Source organism: Sesamum indicum, linkage group LG13 (assembly GCF_026168435.1).
Source record: "Sesamum indicum cultivar Baizhima isolate 11 linkage group LG13, ASM2616843v1, whole genome shotgun sequence".
Classification (NCBI taxonomy): Eukaryota; Viridiplantae; Streptophyta; class Magnoliopsida; order Lamiales; family Pedaliaceae; genus Sesamum; species Sesamum indicum.
In genome coordinates, this window is record NC_142669.1 from 19,033,090 (window position 1) to 19,058,755 (window position 25,666).

The 25,666-nt window shown below is 33.5% G+C and overlaps 3 protein-coding genes and 1 pseudogene across 3 annotated transcripts; 1 reads left to right on the forward strand and 3 right to left on the reverse strand.

The window, feature by feature from the left end:
• Positions 1–133: 133 nt before the first annotated feature.
• On the reverse strand, positions 134–3,866 carry LOC105179016 (programmed cell death 2 C-terminal domain-containing protein). The gene is made up of 8 exons (XM_011102599.3): positions 3,573–3,866; positions 2,600–2,700; positions 2,426–2,509; positions 2,244–2,335; positions 1,823–2,115; positions 1,108–1,342; positions 736–940; positions 134–378 (listed from the first exon to the last, which is right to left on the reverse strand). The coding sequence occupies exons 2-8, from the start codon at positions 2,690–2,692 to the stop codon at positions 292–294; spliced, it is 1,089 nt and encodes a 362-aa protein (XP_011100901.1). The 5' UTR covers positions 2,693–2,700; positions 3,573–3,866; the 3' UTR covers positions 134–291.
• A 1,258-nt stretch (positions 3,867–5,124) lies between these two features.
• On the forward strand, positions 5,125–6,988 carry LOC105179017 (alkane hydroxylase MAH1). Its single transcript, XM_011102600.3, has one exon. The coding sequence runs from the start codon at positions 5,247–5,249 to the stop codon at positions 6,768–6,770; it is 1,524 nt and encodes a 507-aa protein (XP_011100902.1). The 5' UTR covers positions 5,125–5,246; the 3' UTR covers positions 6,771–6,988.
• Positions 6,989–12,760: 5,772 nt separating this feature from the next.
• Positions 12,761–14,620, reverse strand: LOC105179019 (alkane hydroxylase MAH1 pseudogene; annotated as a pseudogene).
• Positions 14,621–19,071: 4,451 nt separating this feature from the next.
• LOC105179020 (small GTPase LIP1) lies at positions 19,072–23,149 on the reverse strand. The gene is made up of 7 exons (XM_011102602.3): positions 22,499–23,149; positions 21,677–21,768; positions 21,462–21,603; positions 20,887–21,191; positions 20,451–20,504; positions 20,251–20,372; positions 19,072–19,438 (listed from the first exon to the last, which is right to left on the reverse strand). Exons 1-7 carry the CDS (start codon positions 22,587–22,589, stop codon positions 19,243–19,245), a joined length of 1,002 nt encoding a protein of 333 aa, XP_011100904.1. The 5' UTR covers positions 22,590–23,149; the 3' UTR covers positions 19,072–19,242.
• Between the last annotated feature and the right edge of the window lie 2,517 nt (positions 23,150–25,666).

The following is a 25,666-nucleotide window of genomic DNA, read 5'->3' on the forward strand; positions in this document are numbered from 1 at the left end:
ATTCGCCAACTTGTCACCATGCTTACAATCACATTGTTGGTGCATGAGCATCAATTAATGGTACAGGAAGAGCGGCCCTGCTGTTATTTTCTCAACACACAGAAGTCTTGCTACGAGAATTTGGACCGCTGAATTGAAAAAACAATGATTTTATACCTGGTAAACAAAATTTCGGCAAGCCCGGAAAATCAACTGTAACATCTACCTCTATTACATATTCATGACTCCGGAAAGGAAAAGTTTCAGTGCTGTATCATACAAACTCGATTTTCGCAGAAGGTTACACACTTTTTACTCATGTTGAATGATAACTGCCTCCTCAGCGACTATCCAATCTTCACCGCCAGATTTTACTTGATACGACGAGTCCGCACAGCTCTAAAAGAGAACAGAGACGACAAGTTATAAATTGAAACAGACGGAAATGATAAGGCGAACCTCAATAGCACCGTGTAACAGAAGAAAGGGTGGAAACAGAGAGCACTCTTATGGTTAATAGCCCATCATTCGTCTAATGAACTTGAGAGCAACTATATATAGTAATCAAAGAAGTTTTATGATCTGCAGAGTGATTACTGTAGAAGATAAAGGAGCAAGTCATATGTGTTGCAATGGCTGTGGAGGCCAAATATGAAGTTACGAACTTAAATACAAAATTTTGGAACCCTTTTATCTGTTATTTCCATATATCTTATCTTTACTCTGGTTGGAGTTGCAAAACACAGGGACACTTACCTTCGAACACGTATAGACTAACAAAGTCATCCAATCAATTTTTTCTAAAGCTATCCTCTGCCTATCATCTGCTTCTTCCTGCAAGAAGTATATGACTGGGGGCATCAGCTGCATTTCATAATGCCTTGCCCCACCACAGAGCCTACAGGTCCCAGGATCTCCCATCTCTCCAGAAGCCAATAGGGGCTTTCCGCCATATGAGTATCTAAGTGCAGAAAGGTACACCACTTTCAGATTAAGGTAGAAACAGAAGGCCACAATAGCGGAACATGGCCCTAAGATATTGTATTTGCATGAAAGATTAAACAGGAAAATGTCTATGAGTTTGATTGCAAGAGGTGAGCTAGTTACAGAGGCTTTTTAGGTTTTTACCTGAAGCACTGCTCTGGATATGCATCCATACGCTTCTTGAACTTAAGGTAAGTCCTATCAGCATTTAATGCTCTATCATATTCGTATTTCTCTTCTTCATATGTTTCTACATTTGAAGGATCTTCAGAATTGTTCTCAAGCTCTTGGATAGAGAGCAAGCGGTCCTTAGAACTTTCGGAAGCATCTTTTTTGACTTGTTTCTCTTCCTGAGTGTATATGTAAAAGCACGGCATCACTGCAATGAAACATCATAGATATAAATCTTATAATTCTTAAAGATATAATAGATGTCAAGTCACAAGGAACCAAAGCTTAACAAGGTGGAGCATGTAAAGCTCCATCCAGTAAATTGTCAAGAAAATGGGAATTTCCCTAAATGAGTTCCTTCTGGTCACCGGTCTTCTTGAGGAAAATCATTGCACAAATTCTAGTCTCAAATAGATATCCCACCACATAAAATGTCATTTTATAACTTGACCTATATATTAACTACAACCATCAGATTACCACCAGATCAATGCAAAGATTTCAAACATCAACCTTTCATCTCATCCAGCTAACCAGCTCATAGCGTCTGCATCTTATGTTTTTCCAAGAGATTAATAAATGATTCGTTTAACTATAACGTTTGATTCAACCAGGAAATAGATATTGAGTCTCAAATGGAGTCGAAAACCCACATTTTATGATGTTTAAACAAAAATGTGAACCATACCTGGAATTTTATCATCAATAGACCTAGCTGGTTGACCTCTGGGCAGAGGCTTCCTACTGGGCTCAGCATCATTATTCCGCCTTTCGCCACTAGAAGTTAAACTTGCGGCTTCAGAAAGTGCCCTACCCAATTCCTCCAGATCTATGTCATCATCATCTTCATGACCATCCTCTTCATTAATGTCAAATGACCATAGATCCTTCTGCCAATTAGTATTTGAAATTGAAAGGGAAGATGTAGGAACCTGCACCCCTTCATTGCTTGAAATCTTCTGAACACGAAGAGCTCGCCAGCTGCAACATTCATGAGAATGAGAAACAGTAAATTGGTCCTATAGTAAAACTGACTCAGAAACGTCAGTCCACTGCAGACCAACAAAATTCCAGTACAGTTTCATGGCAGATTAGGAAAAGGACCTTACAGGAGGCTTTCACAATCTGGAACCACACAGCAAAAAACATATATTATTCGCTCTTCTATTGCCACAGATTTATTTGAAACAGGAGCATAAACCTGGAAACACAAAGAGATAAGAGAAGGAGATGCATTTTAATGGTGATTGTCGATGTGCACAAAGGGAAGGTAGGGTTTCATGGTGTAAACCTGTGCAATGAGACAAAGATTGCTTCCACATTTAGTGCACTTAAGCAGCTCTGGCTTCTCGCTAACAATTGGAAATGGACAATCCTGATAAATAGATAGAGTAACCTCAGATATCAGAAGGCACCAAAAGTAAGAAAATGAAATGTAAGTCTCAGCCTAGATCCTGCTACATACTGGAACTCCTCCAATCTTTGTCGTGTATATGTCAGCTGCTTCATAATTACTGTCAGCCCACGGTCCTGGCATGCCTAAAATGACTCCATCCATTTTCTTTTCTGAAAGTTAACACGTGCACTAATATGAGATGCTTTCAGCATGCCATGATAGTAAACCAAATATGTTTTTTGGATATTACCAACAATTGAAAGGCAAACTTTCATATGTTTGATGTAGAAAGACATGGTATTACCTAAAACTGAAAGAACATTAGAGGAACTAATGAACAAAGAGCAGTAATGCCCATGTATAACTCATGCAAGCGAGAGACACTATACAAATGCTAAAACTTTCTAGTCCAAATGCTTGCAATGGAATCTAATTAAAGAGCAATGAGATACTGATCAGCTAGACTCTTTGTTTCAACCTGCCTAAGTTTATGATCAAACTGCAACCTTAGATGAAAGTTATTAACAAAAGAAAAAAAAAAATCAAAATATCATAAATGAATACAGTCTTCAGAGGCATGTGATTGTTCTCAATATCAACCCTGATTCCACTGGCAATACCACCAGACAAAAGAGAACTACATCTTAGCAAAAATTACCCAAATTCCAAAACTTTGAGCCAAATTCATAACAAAAACATGAAAGAAGCCATTCCAAGGACGCAATTTAAAATTCATGCAGACATTCTTCAATACAAGTGTGCAATGCCACATTAACAGTCTGCAATTTTAAGCCATCCTCCACGCACTAACATCAAACACACACACACACACACACACACACACACACACGTGTGCATGCGCGTCTGTGTTGTACAACTAAATACTGACCCCAGAGACTTATCAAAAAGTAATTGCAACACACAAACACACACCCAAAAAAAAAAAAAACTTTAATCTAAACCAAAGTGCCCATACAAAAATCCAGAAACAAAGTTCGCAGATTGAAGTGAAAATAATTGATAAATTGAGCCGTTAACTAACCAAGGAAACAAATTTGAAGGAGTAGAACAAGAAAATTTCGCTCCCGAAGCTCAACACTCCCGAAGCTCAGAAACCCTAAGCAGAGAGATAGGGCACAGGGCGGCGGTAGGCAACGGTGTCGTTTAGAGTCTGTCTGGTCTTATTTCTTTGTTTACTTTTTAATTATATTTATTTGGTTGAATTCCCTAAATCTACACAGACTTAATACATGCTCTGTGATTTTGCACAACAACAGAAAATACAAGGCAGAGATGTAAAATTCAATCCACCCCCTCCCCCATCCCTCTGTAATCCATGGCTCAAGATGTTCCATCTAGGTACAAATATGTGTTACATGTCACATACTAATCACGTCTACTTACGACCTGTTTGGAATAAAAATAAAAAAAAATACAAAAATGCTAAAATTGGAATCATTCCCAAAACAATTTATCAATAAATTTAAAAAAATAGTAATGAGTTGTCTAGTGTTTTTGACTTAAAACAACTTTATAGATAAATAGTTCAAAAGTAAAATTCATAAATAAAAAAAAAATTATTTCATCTTATTCTCGTAAAAAAATTGACAAACACTTACAATCAACTCCGCCAAACACCCCTTTATATTCAAAGACACAAAAAAAAAAAGGACATGTACTTAGGTATAATTATAAATTGCTTGTTGATATTTTCAAGTTTCTTAATTTTGATTTTTTATTTTATTTCATATACACAGATTATGTATATGAAATCTTTTTTTTTTATACACTTCACGTATGTATATAGTGTTCCATGATTAACATTAATAAATTTCAGAAACCCAAAAAAATATTTGGTCAAATTAATCTAATTCTTCTGGTTGTTGGTTATGTATTAACCAAACTATCACCAAACTTTCCTTGGCAACTTGATTAATTTAAGGATCAATGTCACTTCACTTTCCTAAGAAAGTGACTACTCAACTATAATCATATTTTGCATTTGCGTAACTAGGTTACGTACATGATTTTCTTGGCAAAATATGTGATAGGGTTTCAGTATTTTTAATCTTTTGCTTTGTGGGAACTTTTAAAATGATACTATCAGCAAAACTCGACATATTTAATCCTATGCTTTACAGAATTTTTTAAATGATCGTAAAATTGAGAAAACTCGACACATTTAGTCTTTCATTTTATGGGATTTATGGGATTAAATGTGTCAAGTTTTTTCAATTTTAGGACCATTTTGATAATTTCGAAGAATATATATATATATATATAAGATTAAATGTATTGAGTTTTTTCAATTTTGAAATAATTTTAAAAATTCTGTAGACTATAGGACTAAAAGTGTTGAACCACTATCCTATGGGATTAAAACTGTAATAGTTTTATTTCTTGCAATAATTAGAACAATATTAATTACACAAATACTTGTGTTGTTCATATAAGTAAGTAAAAAAAATCTGATTTTTTATTTAATTTTCTCAAAGTTTATGCGTGCAAAATTAGGTTGTTGGATGATGTAAATTAACTGATAAGCTACCACATTAATCTAGAAACAAACTTATAACATTATATGACTAAACAATTCATTTGTATTTTCTTACACTCCAAAGCTCTGCATGGTTCTCTTGGCTACAAATAGACCCTTTTGTGGGTTCTCACTCATGAGCATAGTCCCATTCATAGTTCTAGCCAAGTTGTAATAATCATGATCATGGCCTCATTTGGCTATCCAGAAATCTTGTTTGCTCTTCTGTGCTGCTTTCTTGTTTGGTGTTTCAGTAACATCAATGGGATGCCATGGAACTGGCCCTTGGTTGGGATGCTCCCAAGCGTGTTTTGGCACGTTAACCAGATCCACGACCGGTGTGTAAATATTTTCGAGCAGGTTGGGGGGACTTTTCTGTTGAAGGGCCCTTGGTTTGCTAATATGGATATAATTGCCACGGCTGATCCAGCTAATGTGCATTTTATCATGAGCGCGAATTTTGCGAATTTCCCTAAGGGAGCGGAGTTCAAGAAGATTTTCGACGTTTTGGGTGATGGAATCTTCAACTCTGACGCTGACCTTTGGAGGAGCCAGAGGAAGCAGGCGCGAGCCTTGATCACTCACGAGCGTTTCCGCAAGTTTTTAATCAAGACTAGCTGGGAGAAAGTGGAGAAGGGCTTGATTCCAGTTCTAGAACATGTGTCGGAGCAAGGGATGGTGATTGATTTACAAGATTTGTTTCAAAGGCTCACGTTTGATACTACTTGCATCTTGGTCACAGGGTTTGATCCCGGGTGCCTCTCGACTGAATTCCCTGACGTTCCCTTCTCCAAGGCCATGGATGAGGCAGAGGAAGCTATATTAATGCGCCATTGCTTGCCGGAAAGCCTTTGGAGGTTGGGGAAACTGCTTGGAATTGGGCCAGAAAAGAAATTAAGTCGAGCTTGGACCGTGCTGGACGATGTCATAGGCAAGTATGTCTCAATGAAACGTGAAGAAATGAGCAAATCCAACAAATGCAATGAAGATGACGATGAAGGTTTGGACTTGTTAACCTCGTATATCAATGGAGACGAGTCCACAGGTCTAGAATGCAATGACAAGTTCCTACGGGACACTATACTGAACTTCATGATTGCTGGACGTGACACTACTAGTTCAGCTCTAACATGGTTTCTGTGGCTTGTCTCCACACATCCAGAAGTCGAAAGGAAGATAAGGGACGAGCTAAATTCCGTTGTCCCAGCCAAGGATTCTAACAAATGGAGGATGTTCCAAGTGGACGAGCTACGTAACCTAGTGTACCTACATGGTGCATTGTGCGAAGCACTAAGGCTCTATCCACCGGTGCCGTTCCAACACAAGGCCCCCATTCAGCCGGTGATGCTTCCAAGTGGTCATTACGTGCATCCGAAGATGAAGATCTTGTTTTCCCTCTATGCGATGGGGAGGATGGATTACATTTGGGGCAAGGATTCCAAAGAATTCAAGCCGGAGAGATGGATAACCGACCGTGGAACGATAAAATACGAGCCGTCGTACAAGTTCTTGGCTTTCAATGCAGGGCCCAGGACTTGTCTAGGGAAAGAAGTGGCATTCACTCAGTTGAAAGCTGTGGCTGCAGCTATAATCCATAATTACCAAGTTGAGGTGGTGAAGGGGCACATTGTGACCCCTAATGTTTCTGTCATTCTCTACATGAAACATGGCTTGAAGGTTAGGATTAGCAAGAGATGGACTTGAAATTACTATTATTATTAATTATTAATTACTGTGTGATTGCTTCATATGTTGTCATATTCCTATATATATATATATATATATATATATTCACCTAAATTAATATTAGTGAATGGAAAAAAAGCTTAGCCATAATTTTCAATGTATCAATTTGTACTTTTCATGTATGATTGGTATGTAAATTTTCATTTCAAGAATTAGACAAAATTAAATATCGTGCATTTTTACTTTTATGATGATATTTTGTTTCACTTTCTAAATAATAATACAGTAGATGATCAGTTCTTTTAAAACTATTTTACTCAGGAGCATGACCCCATCATACCTTGTAGCTTTCTTCTTATTTTTTTCTTTTTTTTCCTTAACTAAAATCATTTGCCAGCGTTTGATTACTAGAAAAATTTTTAGCATTTAATGATAATTAATTGTTATCATTACAAATATATAATTGTTATGATTACGACAACTACCTAATAGTTATTGGCCGTAGGATTTTTTGTAGTAGATGTTATACTAAAAGAAATTTAACATTTAACTGTACATAATTGTCATGATTAAAATAAATAGTCGTAATATATATTATTAACCACGACACTCAATTGTTGTTGGCTATAGTTTTTCCGTGTGTGACTAAAATATTTATCATGGTCAAGAACAATAACAAAAGTATTTTCCGTTAATGCTCATTAATTGTCATGACATAATTAGTTTTCATGTTGAATAATTTAAATTTTTAGCATTAGATTTTGTTGAATCATAATTAATAATAATTATTATTTATCATAATTTTAATCCGCAACCAATAAAATTATAGTTAACAATAATTTTCTTTTAGTGAAATTTGACCATGATATTTGCTTGAAAGAATACTTTTACATCCCATAAAAAATTCAAACATCGAACAAATTAGTTAAACGAACTTATCTATCAAGATAACGGTGCTGTCATAAGTGGTTGCATATATATATGGTTTGTCAAGACATTATTCTTGTTTGCTCTAATGTTGTCATTTTTTTTTTAAAACAAATGTAAAATAAATCGAAGATATATATATATATATATATATATATTTGTGTGTGTGTGTGTGGATCAAGTGCTAAAGCATATATGACATGTTATTTAATATTTTTCACATTTAATATAGGAGAAATCACTACAAAAAAATTATTACCTTACACTATTAAGTATTATATATTAAAAATCGTTGCAAAACAATATTATTCATCATGGTCAGATAAAATCGATACCCAACTTAGATTTTACAACGATTAATGAACATTTATTATGATTTTATATATTTCTAACATATTTGCTACAGTGTTTATCTATAACAAATGCTTTGACCTTATTTATAGAAACAAAAACAACATTGTACAGTAGTAGTTATTAGTATCTGTTATATTTTTTTTATTTTTAATTATAGTGAAAATTATATCTTTTTAATACGATTCAACCACTGTTCAACTTTTATTACTTTTCTGGTGAAAAGTTGTTGACTTCTAATTGTGTAATGATTATAACGATAATAGCAATCTTAAAAAGTCAAAAAGTAATAGTCTAATAGAAAAGCAATATTAAGAGCATTAATTACTAAAATTTATGGTAAAGTGTGCAGATGGAAATAGCTAGAATTTGTTCAACAAATGGTGCCTAATTGAAATTCTTTGAAAAAAATAGTTATACTTACTACATACAATTGAAACAAAAAAAAAAAAAAAAATGGTCGCAATAATATGATTGGATTGCAAAACATTATTGAAGGGGTGTTCGCAAAAACTTATTGAAGTATTTACGAAATTTTTGTTACGAAATTTTTGTTGAAATAAACAAAAAATGAGTGTCATTTGTGATGATTTTTGCGATTTTTATTTCTATATTGTTTAAATTGAACTTATTTTATTCCAAAATTACAAGTTTCTCCTCACCAATTTTTGCAGCTTATAGCATATTTTAGAATTCTTGGGAAAAAAATGATAGACAAAAAAAAAGCTAGAAACACTTCTTAGAAAAATAAGTAGATATTAGTTTTTCATAAAATTTTAAGAAATTATTTCAAAGTTTTAATGCATACTCACGAGAGATTGGCTTAGGCTGATAACATGCACTTCTAAGATTAATACTCACGAGTTCATTTCTTTCTTTTTTTTTCTGGTTGGCAGGTTTACTAGCGAATGTGGAAAAAATTAATTTTTCGCAAAGGAGTAAATCAAAGCAAGGCCATAATCGGAACATCCGAAACATTTAATAGAGTCTGAATGTTAGAAGGGTCCAAATCAGAAAATGTTCGAGAATGGTATCATTTTGGAGTTCTGGCTTCAATTCATACTATATCACCAAGTTTTTCAAAAATTTCAAACTTCCAGGATGGATTAGTGGGGCGGTCTATAATTCATGGCAAAACAACCCCCACTTGAAAAGAGGAGATGTTTTGGAGTTAAAATTCATATCAACTGCTCTAGAAACAATAGGAAAAAGGTTTCATCTAGTATTTCATTTTATCAAGCTGCAAGAGACTGTATATGGTATCTTTCAACAAATCAAACTACCTCAGGAGAAGCTCCGTTAGTGTCAACCATAAGTGACAATAATATTCCCACCAGAAGAGCTTGGGATTTATGAGTCTGTTTCACCGAGATCGATAAAGTCAAGTATCTATTAAAATTATTTTCACACAAATTAAATGAATCATTCCTGTTAAACTCCATGACAGGAAAAAACACCACATTTGCAGAAAGCATATTTGAGAAAAAGAGAATAAATATAGCAGAACAAACTCCTTGTAATCGAGGCCAGGAGGATGAAGACATACAATATGATGCATGTTGGGCAATGGCATAACCATGCATGCCCTTGCTATGAGAGACAAGAAAAGCCCTTGGTTTGGGACTAAAATTCGGGCACTCAAGAACCTAACTGAAATAGGATAAGGGTAAAAGAAAAGATTTTTACAAGGCAAAGTAAAACCTGCAGAATGTAAAAATTAAAATATGAGACTGTCAACAGAAATGACAAAGGACAACGGTTAAAAAGCTAGTTAGCAATCACTTAGCCGACAAGCCATTATGGCCGACAACTGAAAAAGATTTGAGATGACGGACGCAATGACGTCATCCGAAAAGACAAGAAGATGACGAACGCAATGACGTCATCAACAAACAAGTTGAAGTTCGTGGACGGTTATAAACAAAGGGGCAATGAAGCAAATGGGGATTATTAGAAATTTTCTCTATCTCTTCAAAGCATCATATTTTGTGTTTCCAAAATCTTGTAATTCCCTAACAAGGCAAGTCCTCTATCATATGATAGGCTAAACAGTTGTCTTCTCCAATAGAAGAAATAATATCTATTTAATATTTCATATATGTTCAATAAAAGTAAGGGCTTCTGTTCAACTTTTTTGTCCATAATTCTATTAAATCTCTATATTGGAGTGCTTTTAAGCCCTAAGGTACGAAACAAAATCAGGTTTTATTGTTTGTTACTAAATGGACCAAGTACATGTGGACCATCTATTGCGGTAGTGTGGTTGGAGGAAGTCCGTAAAATCCAGAATATGGAATACCTGAGAATAAGGCGGTCAGAACAGGTATGAATTTAGGAAGGTTAAATTTATTTCGGAAGCATGTTGGGCCTTTCTTGGAGCAGATAATGGACTATGGTTGATTTTTTACTAGAAGGCAAAATGGTCATAAAATAGGCTGAAGGACCAAAATTACGAATATTTGAAAGATACAGGACGAAAATTGCCACCTCGAATGATAAAGGACCAAAATTACCAACCCCTTATAGATACAGGACGAAAACTGCAACATACCTTCTTTTTTTAATATTGTTGGATCTTCAATAAAATTAAGCTTAGATAAAATTTATACCTTAGTTTGACTGTCTCACCATCAGGTATTCAAAGCCCTTGGTTTTACGAACTTCTTCTAACCACACTACAATAATAGATGGTTCATATGTACTTGAGTCCTTCAGAAACAAACAACAACAAATACGGTGAGACGTCTACAATTCACTTAAATCCAAGTAGAACACCAGCAAAGCGAGATGTTGTCCATCTTTTGATTTAAGAGTTCTATTTTCATAAGTATATAAATTAACATAGTTTTGAAATGTCTTTTGGATCTCTCTTAGTTCTTATAAGAATTTTGAGATATCCGGGCTCGAGTTCTTTCTAATCAGTTCCTTTTATCATAACATTAAAGACTGTAGCATTTTAAAAATTTAACCGATCAATCTCTCATTTTCAACCTCGGATCTTGGTGTATTGTAGACGCTCACCGTATTTATTATTGAAGGAGCCAAGTACCTGCAAACAATCTGTTACAAGAGTGTAATGGGAAGAACTCCTTAAAATTGATGGCTTGGAACGGGTGGCAAGATTGTCAAACCAAGGTATGAAGTATATAGAAACTTAATTTTATCTCGAAAATATGTTGGGCTTGACTAAGAGCATATGATAAGACTAAAGAACTTTTATCATAAAAGGTCCAAATGATCAATAAATGGGTTTGAGAACCAAAATTGCTACATTAAAGTTAGAGGATCAAAATTACCAACTCTTTAATAATACATGACCAAAATTGCAAAAAATTACAACTTGAATTGCCACATCATCAAATTCACCGAAAGCCCCAATTTAGGTGGTGACATGATTGATGACGTGGAATTTTTTGATCAAATTGGTCGGAAAAGACTAAAATTTCCATAATTTTTAAAGTTTCATGCCTAAGTTGTAAATTTTAATTTGAACAGGATCAAAATTGTCACCTCTCTTAACTTAAAGGAGTAAAATTGTATTTTTTTTTCCCCCAACATAATTGAACACCCTCTCAATTCAGAGTCAATTTCTTTAATTCCTTTTCATTATGAAAAATCAAAGGCTAAATACATTTTGCACCATTGAATTATGTATGTTGTTGTATTTACTCCATAAAGTGTAAAAGTAACAAAAAATCCCTAAAATACTTTGACATTGACACAGAACAAACATGCCCTTCTCACTTCCTTTTATACTTTTTAGTTTACTCCTTAAAGTATGTTTGATTAAAAATTTTCCCCCATAGTGATTTTGAATTTTACTCAAATTTACTTAAAAAATAATATTTAAATTTATAGCTTTCTATAAATTATGTAATATAAAAAGTATACAAGCTAAATATATGTAAATATATTTTACAAAGTAAATCATTTATGTTAAAAAATATGTAAACATGTGTAAATACATAGTGTATATAATTTTATAAAAAGTATTTTTTTATGTATCTTATAATTTTTTATCAAGTTACATGTATACATAAGTAAAATATATCATATCAGTATTCAAAAAATTATAGAGTATTATATATTAATTATATTCATTTGCATATTCTACCGTGTATATATATATTTGATGTAATATTGTATTGTAATTTATTTTTAAAAAAATATATATATTTATATAACAATACAAGCAAAAATTATATAAATTTCTGACCAATTATATAAAAAATATGAAGATTGTAAATTTATATAGAGTTCATACAAATTCTATATTAATCATAAGAATTATATATTTTGGGTAGCACTTATTCTAAATAATTTTTTTTAATTAATTCAAATTATGTTTTTAGGGAATGATTATAATAAACATATTTTAGGGAGTGTAAATAATAAGAATATATTTATAAAAATTTCATGAGGGAATATTTTGTTACATTTTATAATTTAAGGGGCAAATAAACTTTATGGATAGTTCAGTAATGTAAAATGCATTTATCAACCCGAAGATAAATCAAGATTTTTGAGTCAGGTCTAATCAAAATTGGCTAGTTTATTATATATATTTAAGGAACAAATATACATTTATGCCGGGAGAAGGAATTTGAAGAAGATGGGTTTTGCACCATCTCTTCGTTCAAGATCCCAATTTTCTTCTTCAAGAATTTTAAGAACAAACTAATAAAATTTTTGTCTCTAATTATAACCGTAGCAAATTGTAAGAGCCATAATTCGAAACTAGCAATTCTCCATTCTTGAAACATCACCAAGGACAACTTACACAAATAGATGACAAGGAAATTACTAGGTAGCAAGAAACTAGGAACAAGAAACAACCAACATTTTCAAGCCCCACATACATCTCAATTTTTCTTAGCAGACCATCTATTGGCAACCCTAACCTTCAATCCATTCCTCATGTAGAGGATGATGGAACAATTGGGCAGCACGCGGTGGCCGTCTGCCACGTGAACTTGGTAGTTATGGATTAAGGTGGCGGCCACTGCCTTCACCTGAGCGAAAGCCACATCCTTCCCCAAGCAAGTCCTCGGACCAGCATTGAAAGCCAAGAACTTGTATGAGGGCTCGTGCTTGATCGATCCCCTATCAGAAATCCACCTCTCCGGCTTGAATTCCAAGCAATCCTCGCCCCAAACGGATTCCATCCGTCCCATGGCGTACAATGAGAACATCACTTTCATTGTCGGTTCCACAAAATGCCCGCTCGGAAGGATATCTGGTTCCACCGGCTCCTTATGCTGGAACGGGACTGGTGGATATAGTCGTAGGGCTTCGCAAATTGCTCCATGCATGTAAACCAACTTCTTGGTTTCTTCAACCCCAAACACACGCCACTTTTCACGTTCTCCGGCGGGCAGAAAGGACTTCAGTTCATCCCTGATCCTCTTTTCCACTTCAGCATGTGTCGACACAAGCCATATAAACCATGTCAGAGCAGAACTCGTCGTGTCCCGCCCTGCAATCATTAGATTCAGTATCGTGTCCCTCAAGAACTTGTCATCACATTTCAAATCATGGGTTTGAGTACCATCGTCTCCCACAGTCATGTAAGACGTGAGCAGATCCACACCATCTTCATTTTCACAATCAATCGAAATTCCTCGGCTTCTCATTTCGCCGCGCTTCAGCGCGATATACCTGCCAATGACGCTATCCAAGACTTCACGAGCCTTGCTCAATTTTCTCTCAGATCCAACCCCAAACCACCTCTGAAGTTTCCAAATCTTTTCAGGAACCACATGGCGCATGAATATCGCTTCTTCGGCATCATCTAGGGCTTTCGAGAAAGGAACATCAGGCAAATCAACAGACAAGCATCCAGGATCATAACCAGTAACAAATGTACAAGTTGTATCAAACGTCAACCTCTGGAACAAATCCTGCAAATCGACCACCCGATTTTCCAGGCACACCGTTTCAAGAACTGGAATCAGGCCTTTCTCTACCTTCTCACGGCTGATCTTCGCCAGAAACCGGAGGAAACCATGGTGAGAAATCAGGGCCCTGGCAACCCTTCTCTGGTCCCTCCAGGACTCCGAATCTGCATTGAAAATCCCATCTCCAAGAACATCAAAAATTTCCCTGAACTTGGGGCCTTTCGGGAAATTCTGGAAGTTCGCGCTCATAATGTAGTGAACATTCTCAGGATCAGCAGTCCCCATCATGTCCATATCAGCCAACCAGGGACCCCGGAAATGAAAAGTTCCCCGTCGGGACTTCCCCATAATCTCCGTGCAATTGTCGTGAATCCGGCTCACGTGAAGCAGAAGCGTCGGCAGCATTCCGATCACAGGCCAGTTCCACGCCAGGGCCCTGTAATTCAACCACACCCACAAAGCCATAAACCACATAACTGACAAGAAAAGCTCAATATACACAATTCCCACCATTTTTAAGCAGAAAAAGCACACACGAACACGATGATTAGTGCTCCGAATATCAAATCACTCCACCAACATGCACTGATATTTATACAGATAGATAGGCATATATTTAAGAAGCTGACGCCTGACGGGGTTGGCTGGTTCTTGTGGTTAACCACTGCATTGGCCTTACCTTCTTAATGGCTTTTGGTAGCTGAGATTACATCAACATTTCCATGGAATTATGCTACTATGACCTGCCCACCATAAATTTCCACCTCATTATTATGTCACATACTTGAAAATTTTTGTCTGTTTTCACCAGAAAGTTAAAGGCGGATGCGTTGAGAGTTGGAAAAAAAAACCTCTTCAATTTATTTGCACCATTTCCTGAAACTATCAACTTTGACTAAACTCACTGAGCAAGCGAAAACTTTTGCTTATTTTATGAGTTGTGATGATCGGGACCAAGAAAAGTATTACCAGTAGAGATGAATTCCAATTATTTATGTCGACATGGAATTCATATATATATATATATATATATATATATATATTTAGGATAAATTACAACGTAATCTATTGAAATTTGTCATAATTATAAATATTTCTTTTATTGTTTAAATAATACATATTTAGGACAATTAACCATGATTAATATTACATTTTTTATAGTGCAACTAGAGGGAAAGAAGAAGAAGAAGAAGAACACAATATTGATGATAATGTGGATAGGTTTTATTTTAAGATTTATTGAATTATAAAATTATTTTTGTATTTTAATGTTGTTCTTTTTGTTTAAAAATAATTAAGTAGTGAATTCTCATTTTCTTTTTTTTTTTTTTTTTGGGAACGACTTGATTATAAAAATATATCATGAATTTCAATCATCAATAATGAATGTATATACGGCAATTACCAATTCTAAATATGTATAACCAAAATAGACCAACCACCTATATATTAATAGGATTGGAATTCTTGACTAAGAGGTTATGTTAGGTATTAACTTCACCAATTAAATTAGGCCACACCGACTAAATTTTGTAGTATTTTCCGTCAATTAATATTATAATTGGTGGAGGACTGATTCTAGTATTTTTATTTAAAAAGATATTAAAATATAAAATTGTAAGCATTTTATTTAACCATAAATTAGACCGATTTTTAGTAGTAGTTTTCTACAACGTAGTTGAACAAATTTGGATGGATATTTTTTATTTGAAATACTAATGTATCTTTTATTTTATGTCACTAATATATTTGCATTACAAATACAAAAAAATATATCATCTATTTTATTTGAGAAAAAATATTATACAAGTGATAGAGCTTATATATACATATATATATATATATATATATTAGTTGAGCGATGAACTATTATTAATAAAGAATAACTCAATTATGATCATTTCTATCAAATATCAATACCTAACTAATACAATTATTACAATCAAATTTCAATCAATACATCAGATAAATAAAATTTAAATACCATCTATTGTAAAATAGAATACCATTCTACACATATAACAAAATTTAAACGCATATATATTGGAAAGAAGGAAAGTTGGTGGAGATATTTCTAATACTATTACCATGCAGTACTAGGCAACCCAGCTTTTTGCGACTTTTGACAGCTAAAAATCTCTTTGGGAATTTATTTAGAGAAACTTACAAATTCTTTAAATTTTGTAAAAAATATTTTTAAATGTTATAAGAATGCTATAATTAGGAAAAATTATTTTCTTAATTCTTTAACTTTACCCATTATGATTTTTAACTTTATAAATATGCCTTTTTTTTTATTATGTCTGTAAGTTTTCAAAATTGACGAGAAATAGCCAAATAAGGATTTTCTACATGATTTTTCCACGAGATTTTAAAAATCAGTCGGAATTTACCCATGTGGCAGGCAATTTATTCAATTGTCGGCAGTTTATACACGTGTACAGCCACGTGTAATACATATGGCCATTATTGTTGACTGGCTATTATTTAAATACGAAAATTCCAAAAAATATATAAAATTTTAAATTTTTAGAATTTAAATGAAAAACCTAAATTAAAAGTACAATATAAAAGTTAAATATATTTTAATAATTATATTATTTACTATAAATAATATTAATTATTTTTTTATATTATTTATAAATTCAAAAAATAAATTTTCTTTAACTTTCTAAATATTTTTTAACTTTCTTTTAAAAACTTAACTTTTTTTTAATTTCTTTAATTACTTTTAATTGAATTAATTAATATTTAATTAACTTTTTTTTAAAAAATTTGCCGGCGACGGTGATTAGAACGCTGCCGTCGTTGCAGAGGAGGGTAGCGGCGCCATCCTCACCTCTGGGCGATAGCCGTCGCCACTGCCGCGGATCGCCCTTTACCTATGGACGACGGCCTTCACCACTAGGCGATGCAGGGCATTGCCGTCGCCCCCTGTGTGCTGGTTGCTGGGGGAATGGGGAGGGGAGGGTTGAGAGGTTAATTTTTCTTTAAATAATAAATTTATTTTTATATGTTATAATTATACATATAATATAATTTAAAATTGATTAATTTTTATTCCTTTTAAAATATGTCTTTCGACTCATATCCAAAGCCATATAGGATTAGAAACTTCCAAACATTTTTCAACTCGACAGTCATGTCATTTTTTCGGTTAAAAATTAAAGTTCTGATGATCAGAGGACTATTTGTATTATTTTTGTAACTTACAGGACTAAATAAACAAAAGATATACTTATAAAACTAAAAATAGGAAGTAAAATTAAAGGACGAAAAAATAATTTTTTCATATATAGTTATTCTAATAAATCTTAATGAATTTGAATAAAATAAGATTGAGAAACACATAAAATGCTAATTAACTATAATTTTCGTGATCAACAAATTTAAATAATTTTAAAAACTTGTTACATTTGTTCTTACTTTTATCTTAAATAGGAAGTCTTATTTTAAGAGTTTATAGATAAGCTTCTCTCTCAATTACATTTTTGAGATCTGAATACTTTACAAATATTTCAAACAAGTTAGAAATTCACCCAACAATGTCTAGGCCATGTTTCGTTTTGTTTTCGTTTTTAATTTTCAGTAAAAAAAAAAATGTTTATTTTTGTATTTTTGTTGTGAAAATGAGACATGTATATGTTTGGATTAGTTGATAAAATTGTATTATATAATATTAGTAGTGTCAAAAATATATTTTCGTATTTGATTAAAATGAAAGTTTTATTTTTTTACGATATATTACATTGCCATTTCTTGATGTTAAACTAAAATATTACACTAACACTCTATGTCTTTTATAAAAGGGATAATTACATTTACACTTCTTGATCTATGGCTTGTTTAAACAAACCATCCCTATTTTTTGGATAATTACACATACACCCACTAAAATATCATTATCACTTACACAAACTACCCTTTACCTTTTTGAAATATTACATAAACACCCCCTAAAAATGTTAGGATTATTATACAGACTATCCCTACTTTTTGACTGTCATGATAGTTTCTGTAATTATGCAAAAATAGGTGTGGTTTGTGTAAATAGACCATAGGTCAAGGGATGTAAATATAATTATTTCTTTATAAAATGACAGCTACAATGTCAGAGGAGTGTTAGTATTATTTTTTAATGGGTATTTGTGTAAGCTTTATTTTTTAATAGAATTATAGTTGTAGTTACAACTATAATTTGAGGGATGTATCGTAATAAAAGGCAAGTTGTTACAATGTAATTTACCTTATCTTTTATTGTAAGTGATGTTAAATCAAATATTATAGTTAAGTTTTTTATTAATTTAAAAAATATATGTTTGTTAATGTATAACAAAAATAATGATAGTAAAATATTTTTATTTTTATTATTATTTCAACAATAAAAAACTGAAAATGAAAAGAAACCAACCAGGGCATTAAAGTTCCTCATTCCCAGTAAATTATTATTTGCCATTTAGTCCATTTATTTGTTTTCAGGTGGCATCTCTGTATTTTATATCTATAGATATGTTTTAATACATTGCAGAATTAAAGTGACAATTGGACTGTCGAGGCCTAGGAATAGAGACTACAAATCTACACAGCTAAGAAAGGAAAATTAGAGATCTACAAGTAAGAATAACAACTTATTTGACCAAACACAGATATACTTTCTAAATTTTATTATTCTAAGTTATAGGTTTAAATGAATGCCATTAATGCCTGAATTATTGTCCAACATTAATAGTAAGATTACATCTATTTTATTAATAATTGTAATAGTTATTAATTAATCATAAATATTTGATATTGATAATTAGTATATTAATCATTATAATCAATAATGAGTGAAATTATGATATAATTGTATGAATTTGCTCAAAAAAGGGGGGAAAAATTAAACAAAAATCACTTGCTCATATGGAAATTATTTTTCCTTCTGGGCCGAATTGTTGCTTTGTAATTTTGTGAATTATCCTCATTTTCGCCCCCAAAAAAATGGTTATTGCCAATGGCTAGCCCTGCAAAGAGTCCTATTTTCAACTGAAATTGGCAAGAATAGGGACAATCAAATGGTCTAACGATGACATCTTATTCCTGTGAGAGATATGTCAGGGACATGAGTCTCAAGAGGGAGGTGGAGAACTAGCTTTGATCTTCCGTTTTTAAAAAACAAAGAAAGAAACTTTGCCATAATATACGAGTATTTGTCATCCAGATGTATTATAACCCAGAAATGGTATGGGGATAGAGAAATATGAAACATAAAAGCACATATACACTGCAGTTGAACAAGTTCCCAATGAAGCAAAAGAAAAAGCTGATTGTGAGGATCAGACGTTAATGTCCATGCGCCTTGATCTTGCGCTGGCGATATCATGGGAACTCGTCAAAGCAAATCTTGGGATGTTGTAGTTCTCTGGTGTTGACATGGGCCGCTGCGGATAAAGTGTGGGAGGTGGTGTCAGGTTGCGCTGAGCCGGAAGGGGATGAAGCGTGGTATGCTTGTATGGATGGTTGTTTATCAGGCTGAAATCAGCAAAAGATTAAGTAAGAAAAATGGTACAAAAGTGAAAATGATAACTATAGTTACACTAACGTCTCTTGAGGTTTTCGGCACTTTACCGCCTGTAGTTATAGTTTACATTACAGATTACAAAAGTGAATGGCCAAGGGAATCTACAAGGTAAAACATGACCAATGGATATGTCTGAAAATTTTCAAACTCGATGGGTTTTTGATGTAATACATACAAACTTCATGGGATCTAAAATGAATTATACCCAAACATGACACTTCAGTTTGTCTTTCTCTCCCACCTCAAACAAAAGTTAAGGTGAGTTCACAATTCAAGATTTTGAATTCCATGGAAACTTCACATTTTAGTTTATTAAAGTTCGAAGTCCCCGTTAGAGTATTCAACTATTCATGCTTCTAGAAAATAAGGGGGACTTTGAATGGGATCAAAATTCCCAATAATGTGATCTAATAGGACTAAAATACCTTCCCCTCAAACAGGAATAGTGTTTTAAGGTATACCGACTACACAAGAAGAATGGACACACTAAGACCATCTAGATTTTCTTGGGTCTATTAGAAAGAAGCTCTAAGAATACAAGGAATACCTGTTTCATTAAAAGAAGCAACAAAATTTTAGGGGTAATTATAGCGCCCTCCCCTGAGTTTGGTTTAATTACAGGTAGAACCCCTCACGTTTGTAGAATAGAATCCGGATCTTTAGAGTTTATTTCTTGTTGTATGCATAAATAATGCACTTATGTATAATTAGAGAAAAGCGCTATCAGAAAAAAGATTCCTCAGCAGTGTACTGTATTTCATACCTTGGACTTTGATAAAGCTGGTCGTCATCGCTTGAAATTTCATTTGATTGTTGCAACGGCCGGTTAATTGACCATGAGCTTGCACCAGGCAATTCATCTGAGAAGTACCTTCTCCTGATTAACTACACCAAATTCATGGCTCATTTAGATGATAAGCTACAACAAATATAAGCAGGGATGTGGGAGGAAAATAAACCGACCGTTTGAAAAAATTTTATCAGCGTTTCCTTGTCATATCTTGCTTCCTTGGCAGCCTAATTCAAGAAACAGAAACTCAACAACTGGTGGATATCTGCAACTAATACAACATCTTTCATCTTTGAAAACTGTGAACGAATTAATTTGAGTTAAAACAGCATCAAATAAGAAATGTCATTTTGCATTTATTAATTTTTTATGAAAGGAGTTCCCAGTAGTAAATGTCGGCTGAAAATCAATGTTATAGCTTATCAAAAGTTTAGCTACTTAGTGTTAAGAGTAGGATATTCCGGTGGAAATATGACCACCTTTGATTTATTGATACTTTTCAATTTCCATACCATTCTGAGACCTAAATAGAATTAGTTAGAAGCTTAGCCCCTCTGGGACTTGTCATGAAGCTCTTGAAATCAATGCAGAGGAAAATATCGAACTTACTGCTAGAAGGCCTCCAGCACTAGGAAAACTCTCAGTTAAAGGAAGTTCCTCACTAGAAGGAAGTAAACCCTGCTTTTCAACCCACTGGCGAGCTATATCAACAAGATTACCGCTGCTCCCTCGTGTGACTTCTTTCGAAGCAATATCAACTTTATTTCCTATAACAATGTATGGGACAGGAAGGCCGCAAGGCCCTGCAGATGCTAAAGGAGCTGAGAATGTCCCTTTTGCTGCAATCTCAGCAGCCCACTTCTGCAAGCTAGTTTTTGTTCTTCTTTGAGAAAGGTCGTGGACAAAGATAACACCTAATAATCCAATTTCATTCCAGAAAAAGAAGAAAAAGGACATAAATGAAGATCTTATATTTAAATGTATAACAATTCAAAACTCAACTAGGATGAAGTAAACAGAAAATTAGTATGAAAGGACTATTTTGACGAGTAATTGATGCATAATGGATAGAAATTTCAGCCTCATATCGATGGGGAGAAATACAAAGGCACAAATTACTCATGGAAGAGAGAGTTTCATTTGATTTAAATAGATTCTTATTGAATGAAAAGCAGATTATTTACCATTAATTTGATTATAGAAGAGAGACCGGCAATCTTTGTATCTTTCATGTCCTGATATATCCCAGAGTTCAACAAAAAATTCTCTTTCTGTGTCACCTTTGACGCTATTTGATGAGCTTCCAGAACTTCCATAAGTAATATGCTGCGAAGAAACAATAATAAGAAATCAACTTCATCCTACTAAGTCATTTTAAGAATACGGATACACCTATTACCTTCACAGCAACAGTACAGCCAATTGTTGGAGGAGGACGAGCAATGGAAGAACCTCTCATAATCAGATGAACTAGAGAAGTTTTCCCGACACCTAAAAGAACAAAGCAACTAGCATGAGTTTGATAATATGTACTGAAACCTCAGTCAAATCAACGGAATTCAGCAAACGAAGATAGACACCATATTACAGCACTCAAAACCGAGCATCTACTAAAGATCAAGTCCAACAAGGTAGACACCTTATAGCAGTTAGGCTAAGTTTTTGTAAGAGAGTCCATGCAGCAAGACAAGATGAATCCTTAACAGAAATAACTCAATATCACCTCCTCAACACTACCACTCTTTGCAGCCGAAATCCCAATTAACTGAAATCTAACCTGATCAGAGGAACAGGTTATTCATATATATATATATATATATATATATATATATATATATATATATATATGTATTACCTCCAATGACTGCAATTGCATTAAACCTGTGCTAAGCTATATAAAATCAAAGTTCAAATAATTATTTCTAATACTCAATGAATTACAACATGGAAGTAGCCGGGCCCAATCAACAGTATGGACCTGTAGTTGCCTTCATCCAGAAATTCACAGTACTTAAATACTTCACTACATGAAACAATGCATATAGTGTTCCATTAAAACCTTAAAATAAATCTGAGAAATAACGCATCCATTAAAAAATGAGCTAACTTAAAGAACATCCGTCAACTAACAAAACAAGAAGTAGAGACATCAATAATCAAAACAAGCAAACACAGTGACGAGAAACTGAGAAAATGAGCTCCTGAAACAGCATTGACTTACCTGAGTCCCCAACAACAAGCACTCTAACCTGTCCACAAGGAGGCCCACCATTCTGCTCTTTGTTCTCCCTTTCTCTTCCCCTCCAGAACATTTCTCTCCCTGCTCCAGATAAACAGTAATCTCTCCTCCAAGAAAATCTCAAAAAACAACCAAAAAAATATTCACCTCAGTACTAACACAAGTCCCATCAAGAAACACAACAAATCTCCACCAAAACCAGCACTTTCTGAAATGGGTTCTTCCAATTTCTACCCAAAACCCATGTCATACCAGCTTTGCGATGCCCCCACAAGATTCAAAAAGGGAACACAAATGGGGCACAATCTTTAACAATTTCAATGGGACGCGCTTGACTCCGAGTATAATTACTCACTTTCCCGACTGATTCCACAAAAAATAATCGTATTTTTCAGCTTAATATGGTGAAAATCCACAAGGGTTTATGCAAAAAATTGCGGTTCTTCCCTCTCAGCTTACAATTATCGAAGAGGCACCAAACTTCCAACTATATCAATTTTTGTTTCCTGAAAATCTTAGATCACTTATGTGTAAGTACGCGGAGAGAATCAAACAGCTGATCTGAATTGGCAATTAAACTATTTAGTTTTGATCAGACATGATTTTGATTCATGCGGCATTAGCAATGGGCTAACTTACCTTTATCCTCCCATTTTATTAGTTCCCATATTTTATGAAATTTTTATTTTAATCCCATTTTGTTAATTTTTAAGTTAGTGCTTCATAATTTTTATCGTTAATTTTTAAAGATAAAAGTGATCAAATATTAGACTAACACATCGGCTCTAATAGTATGGGGTTTAGTCCTCAAACTTGATGGTCCACGGAGTCTCATATATGGGATGACTGTATTTAAGTTCTGGTAAAAAATGACAATATTCTGATGTGGTTATTATAAGTCTTGTTCCAATGCAATCAGAATATGTATGAAAATTGGTAAGTTCCAAAAAATGATCAAATAGGAAAATATTTTTCTATGTTGATCAAGTGGAAAAACATAATCAGAATAATAAGCATAAATGTGAAGTTCAGGATGGGAACCGATGACCAATTCCATACCCTAGCCAATGAAAGGACCGTACCTATATGACACTCGGTAATCTTAAGGTTCACGCCATTTTCACCTATTTTCTAGTGTCATGGCCATTGTTAAACGACCACCATTGTGGCGGGTGCTTTCGTATTAATTCTAGAATGAATGAAAGTTTAAATTAATTCGAGAGATTAAATGATGTGATCATTTAAATGGGAGAACCCATGTGATGAGAAACCCAAGATTTAATTAATGAGATTAATTACATTTGAGTTAGGTCTAATTAATTTGATAAGATCAACTTTAATTGTAGGATCAATTAATTAGATTTTTTACTTGGTAATTTAATGAGATTAAATAAATCGGATTAGGCTCAATTATTTTATGGATTAATTAATTGGGCTATGGGCTAGGATTTATTTGATAAGATCAAATAAATTCCATTTAGGCTTTCAAGAATTTATTGGATCAATTTTATGGAGGTCCAAGTTTATGTGTTTAATTTATTTTTGAATTAAGACCAATAGGATATATACATAGCCCTAGCTTGAATATATATATATTTATATGTGATATATATATATATATGAGGTTGTATGGATGAGGTAGTTATTACTTAAGTACTTATGGTACTAGTAGGTAGTGTACTGGGGACATACATTATACCTATTTTTTACTTCACATGCAATGTATACATGTATACATACGATAAGTACATGAGATGTCTCTTATGTTTGTGCATGATACATAGACTTGTATATATATAATTTTGCATATGATACAAAAGGCAATACTGCTCCCACACTTATCATCTGGACAACTCTCTTCTCTCTCTTTTTCTCTCTGTTCAACACTATGTATTGCTCTATCCGTAGAGTACATTGAATGTAAAAAAATGGCTATAACAGAGTTTCTCTTATTTGTATTAACAACTACTCTAGAAGGAATATTTTTATGGTGCTAACGATTTAATAACTATCTTTGTAGTTCCAGAATATTTCAGTTTATGCTCCAACCTATTATTTGGATATACCAAGAAAGATGTACAATTTAATGAGACTACTATGAAATATTTACTCATAGGTGAGGCAAGCTCTTCTATTCTGGTTCATGGTTTCTCTTGGCTATATGGTTTATCCGAGGGAGAGATCGAGCTTCAAGAAATAGTGAATGGTCTTATCAATACACAAATGTATAACTCCCTAGGAATTTCAATTGCGCTCATATTAATCATTGTAGGAATTGAGTTGTAACAACAACTACGAGACAGATTTTACGAGATGGATGAACTAAGGAATGACTTATCTAGACAAGTCTATTAACATCACCGGACCAAAAGAAGGGCTGATGAACTGGAGAATAAAAATTCAAAGCTTTGATGAGAGATAGAAGCCTTGAAAACTGAACACAAAGTTGAAGTAGAACAATTTGAACAAGAAAACCAACAACTTTGCAATGAAATAGTCCACCTCAGCGAGACTATTGATCAATTTGTTGAGATGGTTCTTGAAAAATCGAAGGAGGATCCTGAAAAAGATCCAATGGAATATCCAGACGAGTATGACGAGCTGACTGATGGTAGCGTTATTAACTGAAAGGTGTATCCTGTGACGAGTTGTTACTATACAACTCGGATGAGCCAATTTACTGCTTTCGTTTATTCAATAATTTAATATTAAAAGATTCATTGATTATGATATATACACATAAGTATATATATATATATATGTGCTCAATGAATGTGATGATTTATCTTAGTCCATTTTCTATATAATACTTAAATCAGTGTTGTGATTTTTTTTCCAACAATTAAAATAGGAATTCAAGGAGGAAGGGATCTTCTAATCATAACGTGTGAAGTATGTTTAGATTGCAAGTTCCTGATTTCTTCCCCGTAAGAAATGAAAGAAGATTTATATCCCACATTTTTTAGCTAAAACAACTTACCTTGAGCTTAAATACTTTGAGAGTTTAATCATAATCTTCATTTACACCATCATAATTAATTAGTGAATAACATGATTAATCATCCACTATGAAAGTTAATATTTAATATTATCTTAATTAGCCAATTAATTACATTCTTAATCATTATTAACCCCAATGGAGTTTCACTT